The sequence below is a fragment of the Ahaetulla prasina genome, chromosome 2 (genome assembly GCF_028640845.1).
Source record: "Ahaetulla prasina isolate Xishuangbanna chromosome 2, ASM2864084v1, whole genome shotgun sequence".
Classification (NCBI taxonomy): Eukaryota; Metazoa; Chordata; class Lepidosauria; order Squamata; family Colubridae; genus Ahaetulla; species Ahaetulla prasina.
The window spans coordinates 16387329-16406689 of record NC_080540.1 but is presented as its reverse complement, the minus strand read 5'-3'; the positions used below and the strand labels follow the sequence as shown (position 1 = coordinate 16406689).

Sequence of the window (19361 nt, the reverse complement as noted above, 5' to 3'; positions counted from 1 at the left end):
CTTGCCGCACATCGCAGCGCAAGCTACAGAAACAACGGCTCCGGGTGCAGGATTACCAGGGCAACCGCATCCCTGTTCGAGGGACAACGACCGTCGAGGTCAAGTACGGGACATACGAAAAGACCCTGCCCATCACGTTAGTCGAGGGAACCTTGCCAAGCTTGCTGGGGCTAGACTGGTTCCGGGCGTTGGGAATGGGGGTGACTGGCGTCCACCGGGGCGGATGCAACCTGCAAAACGCCCTAATGGAGGAATTCGCAGACGATTCGAGGACCGTTTAGGCAAGTACAAGGGACCCCTATCTCCTTCAATTTAGACCCCAAATAGCTCCCATTAGGTTAAAGGCAAGGAGGGTTCCTTTGCACTCAAACCTAAAATCGACAAAGAGTTAGATAAATTAGTCAGCCAGGGGATACTAGTGCCAGTTGACCATGCCAAATGGGAGACGCCAATCGTCACCCCTATAAAACCAGACGGGTCCATAAGAATTTGCGCTGATTACAAGGCTACCTTGAACAAAGCATTGCAAAAGAGCGCCTACCCAGTTCCAGTAGTGCAACACTTATTGCACTCACTAGGGCACGGACAAGTTTTCGCCAAATTAGACTTGGCACAAGCGTACCAACAGCTACCCGTAGATGCTAGCACAGCTGAAGCCCAGACCATTGTAACGCACCGGGGTGCCTTTAAGTGCACCCGGTTACAGTTCGGGGTGAGTGTGGCCCCGGGGCTATTCCAAAATTTGATGGAGCGGCTCCTACAAGGGTTACCGGGAGTCGTACCCTATTTCGATGATGTGTTAGTATCAGGGGAAGATTTAAGAGAACTGGGGAAGCGATTAAGGAAAGTTTTGGCCATTTTTAGGTCGGCAGGATTAAAAGTCAAAGCAAGCAAGTGTCAGATAGGGGTCGAATCTGTTGAATTTTTGGGCTATAGAATAGACAAAAAAGGGATTCACCCCACTGAGAGCAAAGTCAAGGCGATATAGTGTGACCCAGCAAAACTCTGGAGAAAAACCTCTCCTTATATACACTTCAGCCAGAGGCTGTATCCAATCAGAAGCGAGATACTTCCCGCCTAAAACTCCCGCCAAAACTTACAGTAATACATTACACATTAGTCCTGAAATTAGGTATAGGACCATTTTACATTGATTTTACATTCCCATTGAGGCAGATTAGAAAGCCTATAAATTATTAAATTTATATTTATTTATTTATTTTATTTATTTATTTACATTTATATCCCGCCCTTCTCCGAAGACTCAGGGCAGCTTACAGTGTGTAAGACAATAATCTCATTCTATTTGTATATTTACAAAGTCAACTTATTGCCCCCCCAACAATCTGGGTCCTCATTTTACCTACCTTATAAAGGATGGAAGGCTGAGTCAACCTTGGACCTGGTGGGACTAGAACCTGCAGTAATTGCAGGCAGCTGTGTTTTAATAACAGGCTTCTTATAGCCTGAGCCACACCGCGGCCCTTATATGCTGACCATTTTACAATACAGCGACTCTAAAGAAATTAAAAGACCATACGTATCTCTTGTGATAAGCAGCATTGTGTAAAGTGGTTGAAAAGAATTAAGGAACAGCAAGCCAAAGAAATTACAGGGACAAATGAGGAAAAGAAGAAGAAAACATAGTTTAAAACTAATTTTCATCAACCTCATTTGCCATATCTTTCCATCTTTGCCAATTATCCTTGCTGCTACTGAACACTGATTCATGCTTTGCTTTTTGATTTTCTTTAAATTTTTCATATCATTCCTTTTGAGGGTCTCACCACCTCCTTCTCCATCATATTTCTCATCTCCTTCCTTGCAACCCATTGGCTATTCTTTTAATTCTCTATTTGCTTTCTCTATGTGACTGAACCACATCAATGTCCCTCTTTCATCCTTGCTTTTGTATGAATCCACATTCTTTCATCACTCATTCATTTTTGAGCCGTCCTCTTCTCGTTTCATTAAGCACGTTTTTTAACTACCCCCTTTCCCATCGCATTCAAATTACTTTCTGCTGTCAACCTCAATTTTCATTTACGCATAACAAAGCAAGCAGAAGTGTCCTTTTTATAACCAGTCATCTCGGCTTCTTTAAATAAACATTAATTACTCACATTTTCAGTTGTCTTGACAATCATTAATTCCTTATGATAGGCCACATGCTGCCTAATACTCTGACAAATTTCCCTATTCATCAATCCCACGTAACTGTCAAACAAGGCCCCTTGATCTTCAGGATATTAATTTTCAGATCTCTTCTCTTCCTTGCACTGTACAGTTTAACAGTTGCTGTAAATCAGTAGAGATAACAGCCAACAAAATAGCATTGGCTGAACACAGCAATACACACCGAATTACACACATACATGTTCCATTTTAAAATGTAATTTTTAATAAGAGTTATTACAAAACATAAAAAGGAATGTAAACTAATAAAGAGCAGAAGCAGGAAAGGAAAAAAAAACAGAAGAAGAGGGTGGGGGAAAGAAAGAAAGAAAAAGAAAGAAAGATGAATGGAAAGAGAAAAGAAAGAAGAAAAGAAAGAGAAAGGAGGGGAAAGAAGAGGAAAAAAGAGGAAGGAAAAGAAAGAGGGAGGGAGGAGAAAAAAAGGAAAGGAAAAAAAGAAAAAAGAAGGAAGGGAGAAAGAAAGAGAGAAAGAAAAAGAAAGAAAGAGAAGAAAAGAAAAAGAGAGAAAGGCGGGGAAGGAAGGAAGGGTAAAGGAAGGGAGGGAGGGAGGGAGGGAGGGAAGAGAAAGAGTAAGAAGGAAAAAAGAAAGACCAAAGGAAGAAAGAAGGGAAAAAGAAAGAGAGAGAAAGAGAGAGAGAGAGAAAATTTGAGGAAGGATTTGTCCTTGTATGTTTCTAGAGATCCACACCGGTTCATTACACTAAGCCACACTTGGTTGCATAAAGCACAATTGGTTGTTTTTGCCTAACCTGGTAATCTGCAACCCTAATTTTACAAACTAGAACCGCAATGGCAAACCTATGGCATGCGTGCCGAAAGTGGCAGGCGTAGCCATGTCGCCTGGCATGTGCAGCATCACCCATTCCTCTTCTGGGATTCTGGTGCACATGGCCGATCAGCTGAACTTTGTGCATGCAGCATTGCCAGAAACTGGAAGAGCTGATCTTCCATTTTCCATCATGAGCATGTGCGCTGGCTAGCTGATTGGGGCTGTTCTGTCCTCCCTCGCCTCCTTCCGAGCGATGGCTTAATTAGCCGGCACTATCAGCTCTGGCAGCAAAATAGCGAGTGTCTGCCAAGTGTCTCTGTTATCTCCCTCAACGCCGATGAGTCAAACAGTACTTCAGCTCTTAGTTAAGCAGTTAATTTGCCTGCTACGAAGAGGCACAGCAGCTCTTGCTGCCTTTATATCCTGTGGGGTGTGGCTCCATGACTCAGCACTTCCTAGGCCTGCCCCACCCCTGCTTCTGTTGTTCCCTCCTCTCCTGCCTACGAAACCTAGGGTCCAGCCAGGCCTGATTGCCATCAGCTGGGTCTGGAGGCGTGGCCTGGAGGGGAAGAGTCAGGGGACGGAGGCCTCGTTATCTCTTCCACCTGGCCTGCTTCTGGCTCCTGGAGCTGAGCCAGGGAAGCCGGTGCTTCAGAGGTAAGTCCTGACAGCCCTTCCCCCTCATTTTCCAAGTCACTTTCTGGCAGGAGGCCCGGCTCGGGGGGCGCAGACACAACAGGTGCATGCACACACATGGTAGTAACCGGAAGTCTTGCACTGGAAACAGGAAGTACTTTATCCGGCGCGCACATGACACTGGGCAGCTCCTCTTCCTGGTTGCGGCTCCACCGAGCGCATGCGCATGCATGTGAAGTGCTCCTGTTTTGGTACCTGCTGCCATGTGTGCACACATGCACTTTCTTTTCAGCACTCAGTGCCAGAAAGGTTCGCCATCACTGGACTAGAAGGGCTAAGCTTGCTTGTTTGCTTGTTTGCTTATTTATTTATTTATTTAGTCGAGTACATATTAAATAATATATATAAGTATAAGCATGAATTGAATACATAAAATGACTAAAAATAAAGGGAACATTAGGACAGGGACGGTAGGCATGCTGGTGCTCTTATGCACGCCCCTTACAGAATTCTTTGGAATGGGGTGAGGTCCACGGTAGACAGTCTCAGGTTAAAATTTGGGGGGTTTGGGGATTAAACCACAGAGTCAGGTAGTGCATTCCAGGCATTGACCACTCTGTTGCTGAAGTCATATTTTCTGCAATCGAGTTTGGAGTGGTTCACTTTAAGTTTGTATCTATTGTGTGCTCATGGTTGAAGCTGAAGTAGTCATTGACAGGTAGGACATTGTAGCAGATAATTTTATGAGCTATGCTCAGGACATACCGAAGGCGGCATAGTTCTAAATTTTCTAAACCCAGCATTTCAAATCTCGTGGCATAAGGTATTTTGTTGCGAGCGGAGGAGTAGAGGACTCTTCTCATGAAATATCTCTGGACACGCTCAATTGTATTAATATCTGATATGCAGTGCGGGTTCCAGACAGATGAGCTGTATTTGAGAATTGGTCTAGCAAATGTTTTGTATGCTCTGGTTAGTAGTGTAATATTACTGGAGAAGAAGCTACACAAGATTAGGTTTACAACCCTTAATGCCTTTTTGGCGATATTGTTACAGTGGGCTTTGGCACTTAAATCATTTGATGTGAGTATTCCAAGGTCCTTGACAGAGTGAGGGTCATCTACAAGGCCATGTCCACTTAACTTATCATGGTAAGCCTACATAACATACAAATACACACTCAGTGTTGTGACTTCAGCCCCCGAACCTGGCCCCATGCCTGGAAGTGACTTGGAGCCGGGCCTGCTGCCAGAAAGTGACTTGGACAGTGAGCGGGAAGGGCCGTCAGGACTTACCTCGGGAGCACCGGCTTCCTTGGCTCAGCTCCAGGAGCCAGAAGCAGGCCATGTGGAAGAAATAATGAGGCCTAGGAAATGCTGAGTCATGGAGCCACACCCCACAGGATATAAAAGGCAGCGAGAGCTGCTGTGTCTCTTTGTAACAGGCAAATCCACTGATTGACTAGAACTGAAGTTTGTGACTCACCAGCGTCGTGGAAAATAATGAGAGCTCTTGGCAGACGCTGGCTCTTTTGCCGCCAGAGCTGATAGTGCCAGCTAATTAAGCCATCATTCGGGCGGAGGCGGAGGAGGACAGAACACTAAGTCAGCTCCAAATAAACCACATTAACTCTTGGCATCATGTATGAATCTGCCCTAAAGAATAATTTATTAAATCACAATTCACACAATTTTGTTTGAAGGTTGCTAGATATCAGCCCAACCACAGGCCTGAGCTTCGTTGTGGACACCACTGGAAGTATGGGGGAAGAGATCAGCGCGGCTAAGTTTCAGGCACGGGAGATCATCAAGCGGCGCCAAGGCACCCTTCAACAACCAGATTTTTACCTCTTGGTGCCTTTTCACGATCCTGGTAAGATTACATAAGTCTCCTTTTTTTTAGTTTTGAATTTCATTTTTTCATACTATTGCTTGCTTGTTAACTTTGTCCGCAACTTTACAAAGTAGAATAGTAGCAAACAAAGTTAAGTAGAATACTAAGTTAAAAGTGGAGCTAAAGGTAAAAGTTTCCCCCGCACACGCGTGCTAGTCGTTCCCGACTCTAGAGGGCGGTGCTCATCTCCGTTTCAAAGCCCCCATTCCTCTCCCTCTCCCTTTTTCTCTCCCTTTCTCTTTCTCTATTGTCTCTCCTTTTTCTCCCTCTCTCCTTCTCTTTCTCTGTCTCTCTCTCCTTTCCTTCTCTTTCTCTCTCCCTCTGTCCTTCTCTTTCCTTTTCGTCTCCCTTTCCCTTTCTCTGTCTCTTTCTCTCCCTCCGTCTCTCTTGCTTTCTCTCCTCCCTCTCTCTGTCTTGCTTTCTCCCTCTCTCCTTTCCCTCTCTCTTTTCTCTCTCCTACTGTCCCTCTATCTCCCTCCCCTCTCCCTTTTTCTCTCCCTCTCTCTCCTTTCCTTCTCTTTCTCTCTCCCTCTCTCCTTCTCTGTCCTTCTCTTTCCTTTTCCTCTCCCTCTCCCTTTCTCTCTCCGTTTCTCTGCCCCCTTTCTTCCTGTCTCTCTCCCTCTCCCTTTCCTTTCCTTTCCCTCTATCCCTATTTCTCTCTCTCTCCCTGTCTTATTTCCCACTTCCTTTCTCTATCTCTCCCCCACTACATCTCCTTCTCTCTCTTTTTCTTCTAGGTTTTGGACCAGTCAGTAAGACCAGGGACCCTGATGAATTCTGGAAAGTCTTAAACACCATCAGCCCATTGGGTGGTGGAGATGAACCTGAAATGTGTCTGTCAGCCCTGGAGGTAGTTATTCACAAAACACCCTTTACTGCTGCATAATTTTATAGATCAGAAAGGACTCAAACTGTGATCCATGCCAAACTCCATTGAAAAAGCCCAGAGAAAGATTAAGGCGGAAAAAACCCTCCACAAAATATTGGATCTCCACTTGATTGATGGATTTCTGACGATGGAGTTATTAAGCTATTTTGACCAGGACTGGATTTATTTATTTATTTATTTATTTATTATTTTGTCACACAGTATATATAAGCATAAGCATGAAATAATTATACAATATATAAGCATATATATGAGTATGAGTATGTAATAACTATATTAATTGGATATAACGAAAGGAAACAATAGGACAGGAACGGTAGGCACGTTTGTGCTCTTATGCACGCCCCTTACAGACCTCTTAGGAATGGGGTGAGGTCAATGGTAGACGGTTTTTGGTTGAAGCTTTGGGGATTTTGGGAAGAGACCACAGAGTCAGGTAATGTATTCCAAGCATTAACAACTCTGTTACTGAAGTCATCTTTTCTGCAATCAAGATTGGAGCGGTTAACATTAAGCTTAAATTTATTGTATGCTCGTGTATTGTTGCAATTGAAGCTGAAGTAGTCTTCGACAGGATTATTAAATTATTATTAAATTATTAAATGTGTATAATTAAATACACAGTAAAAAAAAGAGATTCAATCTTGAAAAAAGGAGAAATTTTCTGACAGTGAGAACAAATAATCAATGCTCTATTACTGGAGGTTTTCAAGAATAGACTGGGCCGCCATTTGACTGGGATGTATAAGGCAGGGGTGTCAAACTTGCGGCCTGCGGGCCAGATGCATCACCCACTGGCCATGCTCACCTTCAGTTTAGTGAAGGGGAAACAAGTCGCGATAGATCACGTGACCACGTGATGATGTCAGTTTGACACCCCTGGTATAAAGTTTGCAGGGGGTTGGACTCAAAGACCTCCGAGCCTTCCAGTTTGACGAATTTATGGTTCTAAAAATCCTAATGGGATGAGTGTGCTTTTTCCATAGCATAATTCAGGTGCAATCTTTTCTCTTTTTAAACAAAAGACAGCACTTTTTTCAATCACTGATCAAAGGAGAGATCTTGATTTTTATAATGTTTGGTTGATGATTGATTGATTGATTGTGCACCTTCAGATTGATGTTGACTGTCAGCAACCACATAGATAGGCTTTGTCCAGAATGATCTGTCCCCAATGATCTGACCTTGTAATATCCCAATGATGTACCCATTATCATTTTAATGAAGTCCATCTACTTTGCTGCTGGTCATCCTTTATCTTTTCTTTCTAACAATGTCAAAAAGAACAATGTTCTTTTTTAAAACATGGTATCTGCCACGGTAGCAGCCCTCCAATATTTTAGGGGCTGCTACAAACAAGAGGGAGTCAACCTATTCTCCAAAACACCTGAGGGCAGGAAAAGAAGCAATGGGTGGAAACTAAGGAGAGAAGCAACTTAGAACTAAGGAGAAATTTCCTGACCATTAGAACAATTAATCAATGGAATAACTTGCCTCCAGAAGTTGTGAATCCTCCAACACTGGAAGTTTTAAAGAAGATGTTGGACAACCATTTGTCTGAAATGGGATAGAGTCTCCTGCTTGAGCAGTAGGTTGGACTAGAAGACCTCCAAAATCCCTTCCAACAGTTATTCTATTCCGATAAATGTCATGTTCAGGGGATGTATATGAATCTTCCTTCTCTTTTTTTTACTTAGCTTGCCCTCCAGAACTCGCCACCCTATTCTGAGATCTTTGTCTTCACTGATGCATCTGCTAAAGATGCTCACCTGAAGAACAGTGTGGAATCCCTAATTCAGGAAAAGAAGTGCAAGGTCAGCTGAACCTCTTCCTTTTATCAAACAGTTTCCTTTTGGGAATATTTCTTTCCAGTTGTGTAGTATGCCGATGCAAAATATGCCAGCCTCTCCCTCCCTACTACATCCAGGCACTGGGGTGTCAGATGCTGTGGCTTAGAAACCAGGCTCATGAGTGTTTGGTGGGGATAAGGCAGCAGGAGGGAAGGAGGGTGTGTGTGATTCAGAGGTGGGTTTCAGCAGGTTCTGACCAGTTCTGGAGAACTGGTAGCGGAAATTTTGGGTAGCTCGGAGAACCAGTAAATACGACCTCTGGCTGGCCCTGCCCCCATCTATTCTCAGCCTTCCAAGTCCCATCTGATTGGGAGGAAATGGGGATTTTGTAGTATCCTTTCCCCGCCACACCCACCAAGCCACGCCCACCAAGCCATGCACACCCACCAAGCCACACCCACAGAACCGGTAGTAAAAAATTTTTTGAAACCCACTACTGGTGTGATTGTATCATCACACAAATGTCGCAACTTAGATATTTGCATGAACCATTGGTTTTCATGGGTATATGTATGCAGGTTTTGGTATGTTCGGGTCTTTTCCCGTGTAAGATTGAAAGTTTATATATATATATAAACTATATATATATATATATGTTTTCTGAAGTTTTCGTGGGTGTTTGTATGTAGGTCTTTGGTTATTCGGGTTTTCTCCCGTGTAAAATTGGAAGTGTCTTAACTGAACACTTTAACAACAGAATAATCAGAGAAGCCATTGAGATAGAAAACGCCCACACAGCATGAACAAACGAGATGACACCTCCGCCTACCAACCATTTGGAAACCCGCCTTATTGACAAACGAGTCCCTAACACGAGGAATGACACCAGACCCATATATATATATATGTGTTTTCTGAGGTTTTCACGGGTGTTTGTATGTAGGTCTTTGGTTGTTCGGGTTTTCTCCCGTGTAAAATTGGAAATGTCTTGGCAACGAAGTCTCATTCGTTTCGACGAAGTCTCATTCGTCATCTTCAGGCTTCGAGCACAAGCATATATTTGTTTTCTGAGGTTTTCGCGGGTGTTTGTATGCCGCTGTTTTGGTCCATCAACAGCCTATGGAGCTGGCAACGGAGTCAGACAGCGATGAGGCTGAGGTGAGGCCAGGGCCATCGGGGAGTGAGTTGCGGACTCCAGAGCCTCCAGAGACTGATAGTAGTGAGGCAGAGGAACAGGAGGAGCCTGTTCCTAATGCACGCATGAGAAGAGCTGCCAGAAGGCAAGAGCAGCTCAGGCAGAGAGGACAACTCGGGAGTAGGGCCAAGAGATGATTGGCCCCTCCCATAAGGCTTAAAATAGACCAGCAACGGTGTTTCAGCTTTGTCGGAAAACAACGTTGGTACCTTCATCTTCTGCTTCGTCTATGTCTTGCATTTTATTTTTGTGACTTGTGAACGTTTGCCAAGAAAGGCCTTTGGCAGTTTGCCTAATTGGACCAAGGTTTGCAATAGGACTGAGAAATTTGTGTTGGGGGAGATTTGCTTTAATTTGAGTTGAACGATGCTGGAAATGAAGTAATTCTCAGCTGTTCGAATAAAGTTCATTTGTTTTTTCACAGACTTGAGTTTCTTACTACCTACTTGGGCCTAGGTCACAACACCTGCTCTCTCCCACCATCTGCTTGCCCACAGCTGCAATGGCTTACAGCCACAGGGCTTCCCAAGGCAGACACAGTTTTTTTCCTGGACTAAGAAATGAGGGAGACTCAAAGCTTTGTCTGCTTGCAAATGCGACGCTTTGAAATGGAGCTAATTGCTTCGTTTCAAAGCTTCCCATTTGTAAGCAGACAAAGCTTCATTTCCCTCTGGGCGAAAAGTGCATGGCAGAGCCAGGGGCACTGGGGATGATGGGGGAAGAGAGGAAGGTGATCCCAACACGCCACCCATGCCATCCCACCACCTCTCGGCTTGCCCACAGCTGTGTCGGGATCGCCTGCCTCCCCCCCTCCTCTGTGCCTCTGCCTCTACCTGCTGCCGCGCAAGCCTCCCGCAAGCCTCTCATGAATCAAGCATGGCCCGGATTGTCTGTCTCCTCCAGTGGTGAAATTCAATTTTTTTTACTAACAGTTCTGTGGGCGGACATGGTGTGGCTTGGTGGGCATGGCAGGGGAAGGATATTGCGAAATCCCCATTCCCACCCCACTCTGGGACCAGCCAGAGGTGGTATTTGCCGGTTCTCCGACCTACTCAAAATTTCCACTACTGGTTCTCCAGAACCTGCTGAATTTCACCCCTGGTCTCCTCCCTCCACCTCTGCCCCCATGCTTGGACTTATTTGCGCTGCACCAAAGGGCTGGTGGATGCCATCAGCCCCCACATGCTCGCCACCTTGTGCTGCCACGTCCATCCCACCCAGATATATTTTTGGGATAGGGCTTATATTAGGCCTACCCCAAAAAATCAGACTAGGTCTTATTTTTGGGGTCTGTCTTATTTTCAGGGAAACATGGTCTGTAATGGTAAGTTGGGTGCACCCAGTGGGTATGTTAGCACAGTGTTTCTCAATCTCGCAACTTGAAGCTGTGTGAACTTCAACTCCCAGAATTCCCCAGCCAGTATAGCTGGCTGGGGAATTCTGGGATTTGAAGTTCACATAGCGTCAAGTTGCTGAGATTGAGAAATACTCTATTAGCATATTTGACTCATCATAGTGAGGTTTGCTGCAGATGCTGGTGGTTGGACTTAGGACTGGAAAGAACAGGATTCAAATCCATCCTCAGTTATAGAAGGTCAACTTTCAGCCCCATCTAACTGACAAGAGGGGCGATTAAATTGGAGGTATGTCACCTCAAAATCCTAGCAGAAAGCCTGCAGGTAAATCTTACGATACAAGGAAAATCGAAAACAAGAAATACTATTCCAAAATGGCATATTGTGTCCCCAGCCACCATTTCCAAACACAACGTTACCATTTTCATGCAAAATCGACCCACATTTCTAAACCCTTTTGATGCAGAATATTCGATGCATTCTGGATCCTAAGCCTGAGATTCATTCTTTCTCAATATCAGGTGACCTTCCTAATCACAGAAGACCCATCAAAGACTCGAACGAAGCGGGAAACTCTTGCCCCAAACCGATTCGACTTGTACGTTCATTTGGCTGAGAGTTCAGGAGGCCAGATTATATTCACAGACAACGATAATATCCGGCAGATGGCTGAGATTATTGGCGAATCCAGTTTATCTTCGGTAATGGCAAGGTGCATGTGTGTATATGTCTACTTAGATGAATGTCTACTTATATGTCTACTTAGAGCTGAAAATGCACCTATTTATTCAAGCGGGACTGGATTAAAATTTTATTGGGGTTATTCATATTTTAAGATTTTAAATTGTTTTAAATTTTCGGCCACATTATAATATGTTTTCTTTTAATTTCTTTTAATCTGTATATAGTGTATTTTTACTTGGCTGTACACCGCCCTGAGTCCTTCGGGAGAAGGGCGGTATAAAATCGAAATAAATAAAAATAAATAAAATAAAATAAATCATTTGCTCAAAAATGGAAGTGTAAAGAAATACCCTCAGAAGAAGAAGTAATAAGCAAAATTTACAACTGTGCAGAGATGGACAGACTTACTTTAGAACTCAAAGGCAAAAGCGAATCAAGGTACTATGAGGTCTGGAGTAAATTTTACGACTGGCTTGATAGGAGGAAGAATGCCAAAAACAAGAGATAATGAATGTCTGGAAATGTATATATCAACATGTATTGTACTTGTGAGGGTATAATAGATTTATTAAATATGTATATAGTTGTAGGGGTAATAGTAATATAATATATATTTGGTATATAAGGAATTAGGAGCTATGTAAATTTGTATATAGACTGAGAAATATATGATATAGTAACTTGAACTTGAGGTAAATGTTAGAAATCAGAGACGTAGAGCAATGTCCATTGTTTTTGTTTGTTTTTAAAACCAATAAAATTAAAAAAAATAAATAACTGGGACCCCAATTTCTGTTAACAAACAAGGTCGTTGTTAATTGATCTTAGAACCTTTTTTGGTGTGATTTGCTAAACAAATCACTTCAGTTGTGATTTCACTTCAGCAAATCTGGCTTCCCATTGGCTTTTCGTGTCAGATGGTCACAAAATAATGACCAAATGATTCTGGGACATTATAACCATCATAATTACATGCCAAGCATCACATGACCATGGGAATGCGGCAACGATTGTAAGTGTGAAAAGCAGTCGCTGGTCACAAGCAACCGTTCTTCATATATGTTTTTGTCTCTAGGCCTTTAATTATCTTAGTTGCTCTTCTTTGCACTTTTTTCAAAGCCTCAATGTCTTTTTTGTATTGTGGTGACTAAAACTGGATGCAGGCAGTGGTGGGATTCAAATAATTTAACAACCGGTTCTCTGCCCTAAGGATCAGCTGGGTAGGCGTGGCTTGGTGGTCATGTGACTGTGTGGGCGTGGCCAACTCAACGTCACTCACGTCGATGGGCGCTTCACTTTAGCTGTTACAATGTAATAAGGGTTAACCAGAGAGGCAGTTTCTATAAGCAGGGAAATAAAGATTAGGCTAGAAACACCACCAGAATGTTTCCTTCCTGCCTTCCTTACAGGATTAGCCCTGTAAAGTGGGAAAAAACAAAATAAGATTTCTTCCAACAATAGGTTCTCTGAACTGCTTAGAAAGTTAACAACCGGTTCTCAAGAATAGGTGCAAACTGGCTGAATCCCACCCCTGGATGCAGGTTACCTGTATTATATTTTTCTAGGTGACTCTCTTTCGCTACCACAAAGGAAACATCTTGAGACCTAAAGGGACTCAACGCAGGACAAAGAAGCAGGCTCTCCAGTTGGCAAACCATCAGTTCTGGATTGACAGTTTGGTGGACCACGTGGTGGTGACTATCCAAGGCTCCGTGGAATTCTTTGAAATAAGGGACCCTACAGGTAGCCATCTATATTCCCTCTTATAGCGATTTATTTTCATGTTTTAGGTCTTGTACCTTTTTAAAAAATGCTTTTACACTTGGATATTGTTTCTTTTTCTTAATTTTAGGGGAATGAGTGTATGGTTAAAACCAGGGGTGAAATGTAAAATTAGTTACTACCGGCTCTGTGGGCGTGGCTTGGTGTGGGGAGGGGCTAATGTGACTGGGTGGGCATGGCCAACTTTAAAAAAAAACAAAACTGAAAGCATTTTTTCTCCAACCTCTTTGGCTGAAGAGCTTGTAGAAAACATGCTTTTAAAGGGTTCTGATGATCAGGCAATTCAGCTGGGATCACCAGAGGAAAAAAAGCCTTTAAAGGGTTCTGACGATCCCAGCTGAAGTTGCCTGATCGCCAGAACCTTTTAAGAGGATTTTTTTAACAACCTCTTTGGCCAAAGAGCTTGTAGAAAACATGCTTTTAAAAGGTTCTGGCGATCAGGCAGCTCAGCTGGGATCACCAAAGGAGCCTTTTAAAAGCATTTTTTTTGGCAAAGAGGTTGTTTAAAAAAAGCTTTTAAAGATTTCTGACGATCCCTACTATGGAGAAACATGGGACATAGAACAACAGAGTTGGAAGGGACCTTGGAGGTCTTCTAGTCTAACCCTCTACTCAAGTAGGAGACACTATACCATTTCAGACAAGTGGCTGTTCAGTCTCTTTTTAAAAGCCTCCACTGATGGAGCACCCACAACTTCTGAAGGCAAGCCGTTCCACTGATTTATTGTTCTTCGTAGCCAGGAAATTTCTCCTTAAGTCCTAGCTTGAATCTTTCTTTAATAGTCTCAGAAATGAGGAACGTGTCGTAGTTTCTTCCTACTTGATCTAATTGATTGGGTCAGTTCTGACTGGTATACGCAGTCCGGCAGGTTTTATTAAGTGAAAATCAGTACTTGAAATTGCACTTGGAAACCAACTGGTAACCAATGCGGGCCTCCAGAATTGGGTTTACATACTCCTGGGAATCCAGACTACATTCCACTACAACTGGCATAGGGCCGGGTTATCTACGGGACCGCCTACTGCTACCGAATACCTCTCACCGACCCGTGCGCTCTCACAGAGAGGGACTCCTCAGGGTGCCGTCAGCGAGGCAATGTCGTCTGGCGCAGGAAGGGCCTTCTCTGTGGGGGCTCCCACCCTCTGGAATGAACTGCCCCCAGGACTTCGTCAGCTTCGGACCTTGGACCTTCCGCGAGCTTAAAACATACCTATTTAACTGCGCAGGACTGAGTTAGATTTTAGTTTGTGGGTTTTAACTTGGGTTTTAATTTTTTATATTTTTAATTATTAGGCTTTTGAATAAGTTTTTTAATTGTTTTTAGAATTGTATTTATTGCTTTTAAATGCCTGTAAACCGCCCTGAGTCCTTTGGGAGATAGGGCGGTATATAAATATAAACAATAAATAAATAAAATAAAAACTGTAGAATGCTGCAACCATCCATAAAGTGAAACATGAGATGGAGGGTGCCCCCATCAGAACTTTGAAATGAGATTGGTTTTGGAGGGTCCGTCATAACTTCGAATGGTCACTAAGTGAGCAGTTGTTAAGCGAGGACTACATATACTTGAGTTTATTCTTAAATACCACTGATGTTCTTCCCACCTTTTTTTTTTTGTACAGATAGATTCCAAACTGATGCGACAATTCACGGTCCCTTAGCCAAGATCCAGTACATTGGTGGAATTTATAGAGCATTCCTTTCTGCTCCTGTCCATCCTGGAGAATGGACTTTGAAACTTCGGTCCAAAGGGCATTATTCGGTGTACATTCAAGGTGAGAAATGGGTTTAAATTGGGCTCTTTGCTCAGAATTAAGAATTACTTAATTCTTTCCATTAAGCATAGTGACACAGATTTCAGGGTGTAGGTTGTCTCCACCAAGATAAAGCTGCAGTAGTCTTTTGTCATTCTTAGTGGCCAGGTTCATTTAACAAGTCAATTCAGAAAAATTAAGGGTTGGGGGGGCGAAAAAAGGTAAGGCAATTGGAGAGTCCTGGTATGTAATGAGGAAGTCATGTTCTGTGTTCTAAAAAAAATAAGTTAGCATTTTCAGTCTTTAAAAAATTGTATTCTTCGGGGGGGGGGAAAGGGAGGGGGTGGAAGATGAAGGATTATTAATGTACAGGAATGATTGAAGATGTAATTAAAAAATAGAAATAGTTTGAATAATTTGAAATGAAATCGGGGCTGCTCAGCTGCCATTTCAGAAGGGAATGGAAAGGGAGAGAGGAGTAGAGAGAGCGAAGGAAGAAAGTAGGTAGGAAAAGAGAGAGGTAGAAGAGGGGGAAAGGAGAGGAAGAAGAAAGGGGAAAGAGAGAGGGTTAGAAAGGGTGGAAGAAGAGAGGAGTGGGGAAGGAGGAGAGGAAGTAGAAAAGTGAAAGAGAGGAAGGATGGAGAAAGTAGAAGAAGGTAGAGAAGGGAAGAGGAAAGGTTGTGTTAAGGAAGGAAGTGGTAGCTGAGCAGGCCCGAATAAGTAACAAATGAAAGTTAATGATTAATGTTGAATAAGAGACTGTACATTGAATATGTTGTTGGAAAATGGAAATAAAACTTTTTTTATAAAAAATAAATAAAAAATAAAAATTGTATTCTTCGACTCCCTAGTCCAGGGGTCTGCAAACTTGGCTCTTTTAAGACTTGTGGACTTCAACTCTAGTCCGTTGCTGGTCACGGCAATAGCAATAGTACTTAGACTTATTCTATATACAACTCCAGAGTGCTTTACAGCACTCTCTGAGCGGTTTACAATATCAGCATGTTACGCCCCCCCCCCCAAACAATCTGGGTCCTCATTTTACTGACCTCAGAAGGATGGAAGGCTGAGTCAACTGGAGCCCCATCATGATCGAATTCCAGGCTGTGGGACAGAGTTTGCTTGCAATACTGCATTCTAACCACTGTGCCACCAGGGCTCTGGTGGATCTGGTTTTAAACTATCCGAATGTTTTGACAGGTCGGAGCACCCTCAATTTCTTGTATTATTTTGCTGTTCCTGTTGATGGTCGTCACCCAGGGTTATTCATGCTGGATAGTCCCCCTGTTGAAGGTAAATATGGAGAGTGTTTCTGTTCAGAAGACCCATGTTTGTTTTTACATAAATGAGAGATCTCTTATCTATTGATAGCCTTCCATTACATATTTGGCAATCATAGCTGATTGCAGTAGAATGAAGTCTGGGTTCCCGAGGGGGAGGGGCTGCATTCCAGAGGACCAAGAGACAGCAAAATTTAAATTGTTTGGGAGAATGAGAGTCGAGATAGCTCCTTCATAGAAATTCTTACAGCATATGTTTAATGATGCAAGTATCCATGTTTCCCTGAAAATAAGACCCTGTCTTTTTTTTTGGTCTGTTTTTTTTTTGCCACCCCAAAGTGAATTCCCCACTTCAAAAAAAATAGAACATCCACGAATGAATTGCCCCTGTGACTATGTAGGACAAATGGGGAGGAAGCTAACCACCAGATTGCAAGAACGTAAGCGAACGATCAGACGAGGAGACCCAAACTCATTGGTAGCCTCACATTGCAATGAACAAGGACATGCTTTTGCAGCTACCAAGATTGTTGGACGAACACAGTGGTGGGATTCAAGCAATTTAACAACCGGTTCTCTGCCCTAATTATTTCTTCCAACAACCAGTTTGCCAAACTGCTCACAAAGTTAACAACCGGTTCTGCCGAAGTGGTGCGAAGTGGCTGAATCCCACCACTGGATGAGCAGACACAAAAACAGCCAGGGAAGTGATTGAAGCCTAGGAAACAGGCCCGTCGTCAATCAACAGGAGCGCTGATTTACCCCCAGCTTATCAAATACTTAGGAAGCGGGGACTTGGAAGCACAAGGAAACAACAGCCAATGACTTTATAGAATAGAATAGAATAGAATTTTTTATTGGCCAAGTGTGATTGGACACACAAGGAATTTGTCTTGGTGCATATGCTCTCAGTGTACATAAAAGAAAAGATACGTTCATCAAGGTACAACATTTACAACATAATTGATGGTCAATATATCAATATAAATCATAAGGATTGCCAGCAACAAGTTATAGTCATACAGTCATAAATGGAAAGAGATTGGTGATGGGAACTATGAAACGATTAATAGTAGTGCAGATTCAGTAAATAGTCTGACAGTGTTGAGGGAATTATTTGTTTAGCAGAGTGATGGCCTTCGGGAAAAAACTGTTCTTGTGTCTAGTTGTTCTGGTGTGCAGTGCTCTATAGTGTCGTTTTGAGGGTAGGAGTTGAAACAGTTTATGTCCAGGATGCGAGGGATCTGCAAATATTTTCACGGCCCTCTTCTTGATTCGTGCAGTATACAGGTCCTCAATGGAAGGCAGTCATCCAGTTATAGTCATCCATCCATACCAGCCCAATCTACACCTAAAAAGTTACACACAATAGGCACCATAGAAATACCACACACTGAAAAGCCAAAGCATACAGAGAAGTTTCCTGAGGACGGATTCCAGCACGAATCCAAAAGTTTGGAAGACAAAACCTCTGGTCCTGGTGACCGACCCAGATTGGATCCTGCAATATAACACCCAGTTTTTCTTTAGAATTATCTCCATCTTTAGTCTGAACACACACACACACCAGGTTCTTTAGAGATTGGATGTCTAGTATAATTAGCATTTGCTTTCCGACAGGTTTGCCTACTTACCTGGTTGTCATGGCAATTGGTCTGAATCAGACTAAGTCGGGCTCCGTTCAGCTACAGTCGGTGAACTTAGAAGCAAGAACAGGCAGCCTCGGGGAGTTAAAACTACAGAGAAGAGACAGTCGGATGGACCTGTTTGTGGCCGAGCTGCCTCCGACTCTATCAACCACCAACAGCTTTTCCATAGTGGTACATGGAATGGATGGTGAGGGCCAGAAGTTGGAGAGATCTGCTCCTCAAGTTGCAACTGTCACAGGATCCCTCCTAGAGGTAAGAGGAAAGTTAGAGGTGAAAGAGTTGGAGCGTCTACCTGTGTTTTACAAGCTGTATTTTACAGGTTTCTCCTTTTCCTGCCGTTAACTGTACTATAGACATTCTGTTCAGTTATGATGGACCCCCCACCAAAGGAATTCAGAGTTCCACTGGCCATGCTCCCCCCGTGGTTACATGACTGCATTTTGGGTGCTCAGCAGCCAGCCCATAGTTACGGCCATGTGCAGCATCCCACAGTTACTTAACTGGAATTTATGATGTTTTTGCCAGAAACTGGTGTTCACTTCCAGTTTCCAGCAAAAAAATGCCCCATGGCTAACAATGGAGTAACATTACAACTGAAGTTATTTGCTTAATGTTTGCTACAAAAAAAGTTGTAAAATTGGGCATGATTCTTTGATGGCACACTTAAAAAATTGTCTTGATTCACAACCGTAATTGCAGGCTCAATTAAGGTCATAAATCGAGGAATACACACACACAAACACACACACACACATATACACACACAGCAGGAGTAAAATCCAACAAGTTCTAGGACCAACACTCTTCATATTATACATTAATGACCTCTGTGACCATATTATAAGTAATTGTGTTCTCTTCACTGATGATGTTAAACTATTTAACACTACCAACAATACAGCTACCCTTCAAAAAGATCTTGACTTTGTGTCGGAATGGTCAAAAATCTGGCAACTCCAAATCTCAACCAGCAAATGCTCTGTCTTACACATTGGAAAAAAGAATCAGAACACTAAATACAAGCTTGATGGACATTACCTTACAGATGACCCCCACCCCATTAAAGACCTTGGAGTTTTCATATCAAATGATCTAAGTGCCAAAGCCCATTGCAACTACATCGCAAAAAAGGCTTTAAGAGTTGTAAACTTAATCTTGCGTAGCTTCTTCTCCAGAAACATTACACTACTAACCAGAGCATATAAAACATTTGCTAGACCAATTCTCGAATACAGCTCGCCTGTCTGGAACCCACATCTCATTTCGGACATTAATACAATTGAGCGTGTCCAGAAATATTTTACAAGAAGAGTTCTCCACTCCTCTGATTACAACAAAATACCTTATGCCACCAGATTTGAAATCCTGGGTTTAGAAAATTTAGAACTCCGCCACCTTCGACATAACCCAAAATCCCCATAGCTTTAACCAGACTGTCTACTATTGACCTCACCCCATTCCTAAGAGGTCTGTAAGGCGCGTGCA

At 43.0% G+C, this 19361-nt stretch overlaps 1 protein-coding gene across 11 annotated transcripts in view; it reads left to right on the top strand.

Moving 5' to 3' along the window:
- The window catches only part of VWA7 (von Willebrand factor A domain containing 7), a 58655-nt gene that overhangs the window by 25528 nt on the left and 13766 nt on the right, over window positions 1-19361 (top strand). For all 11 annotated transcript variants that reach the window (XR_009153588.1, XM_058170427.1, XM_058170419.1 and 8 more), the window contains 8 exons: window positions 5304-5473; window positions 6232-6344; window positions 8081-8197; window positions 11245-11424; window positions 12973-13150; window positions 14816-14968; window positions 16148-16240; window positions 17848-18128. Coding sequence is in view for 10 of the 11 variants with exons in the window: in XM_058170427.1 (XP_058026410.1) it covers window positions 5304-5473; window positions 6232-6344; window positions 8081-8197; window positions 11245-11424; window positions 12973-13150; window positions 14816-14968; window positions 16148-16240; window positions 17848-18128 (1285 nt within the window). In the remaining variant the exon portion in view is untranslated. The remainder of the gene's footprint in view (window positions 1-5303; window positions 5474-6231; window positions 6345-8080; window positions 8198-11244; window positions 11425-12972; window positions 13151-14815; window positions 14969-16147; window positions 16241-17847; window positions 18129-19361) is intronic.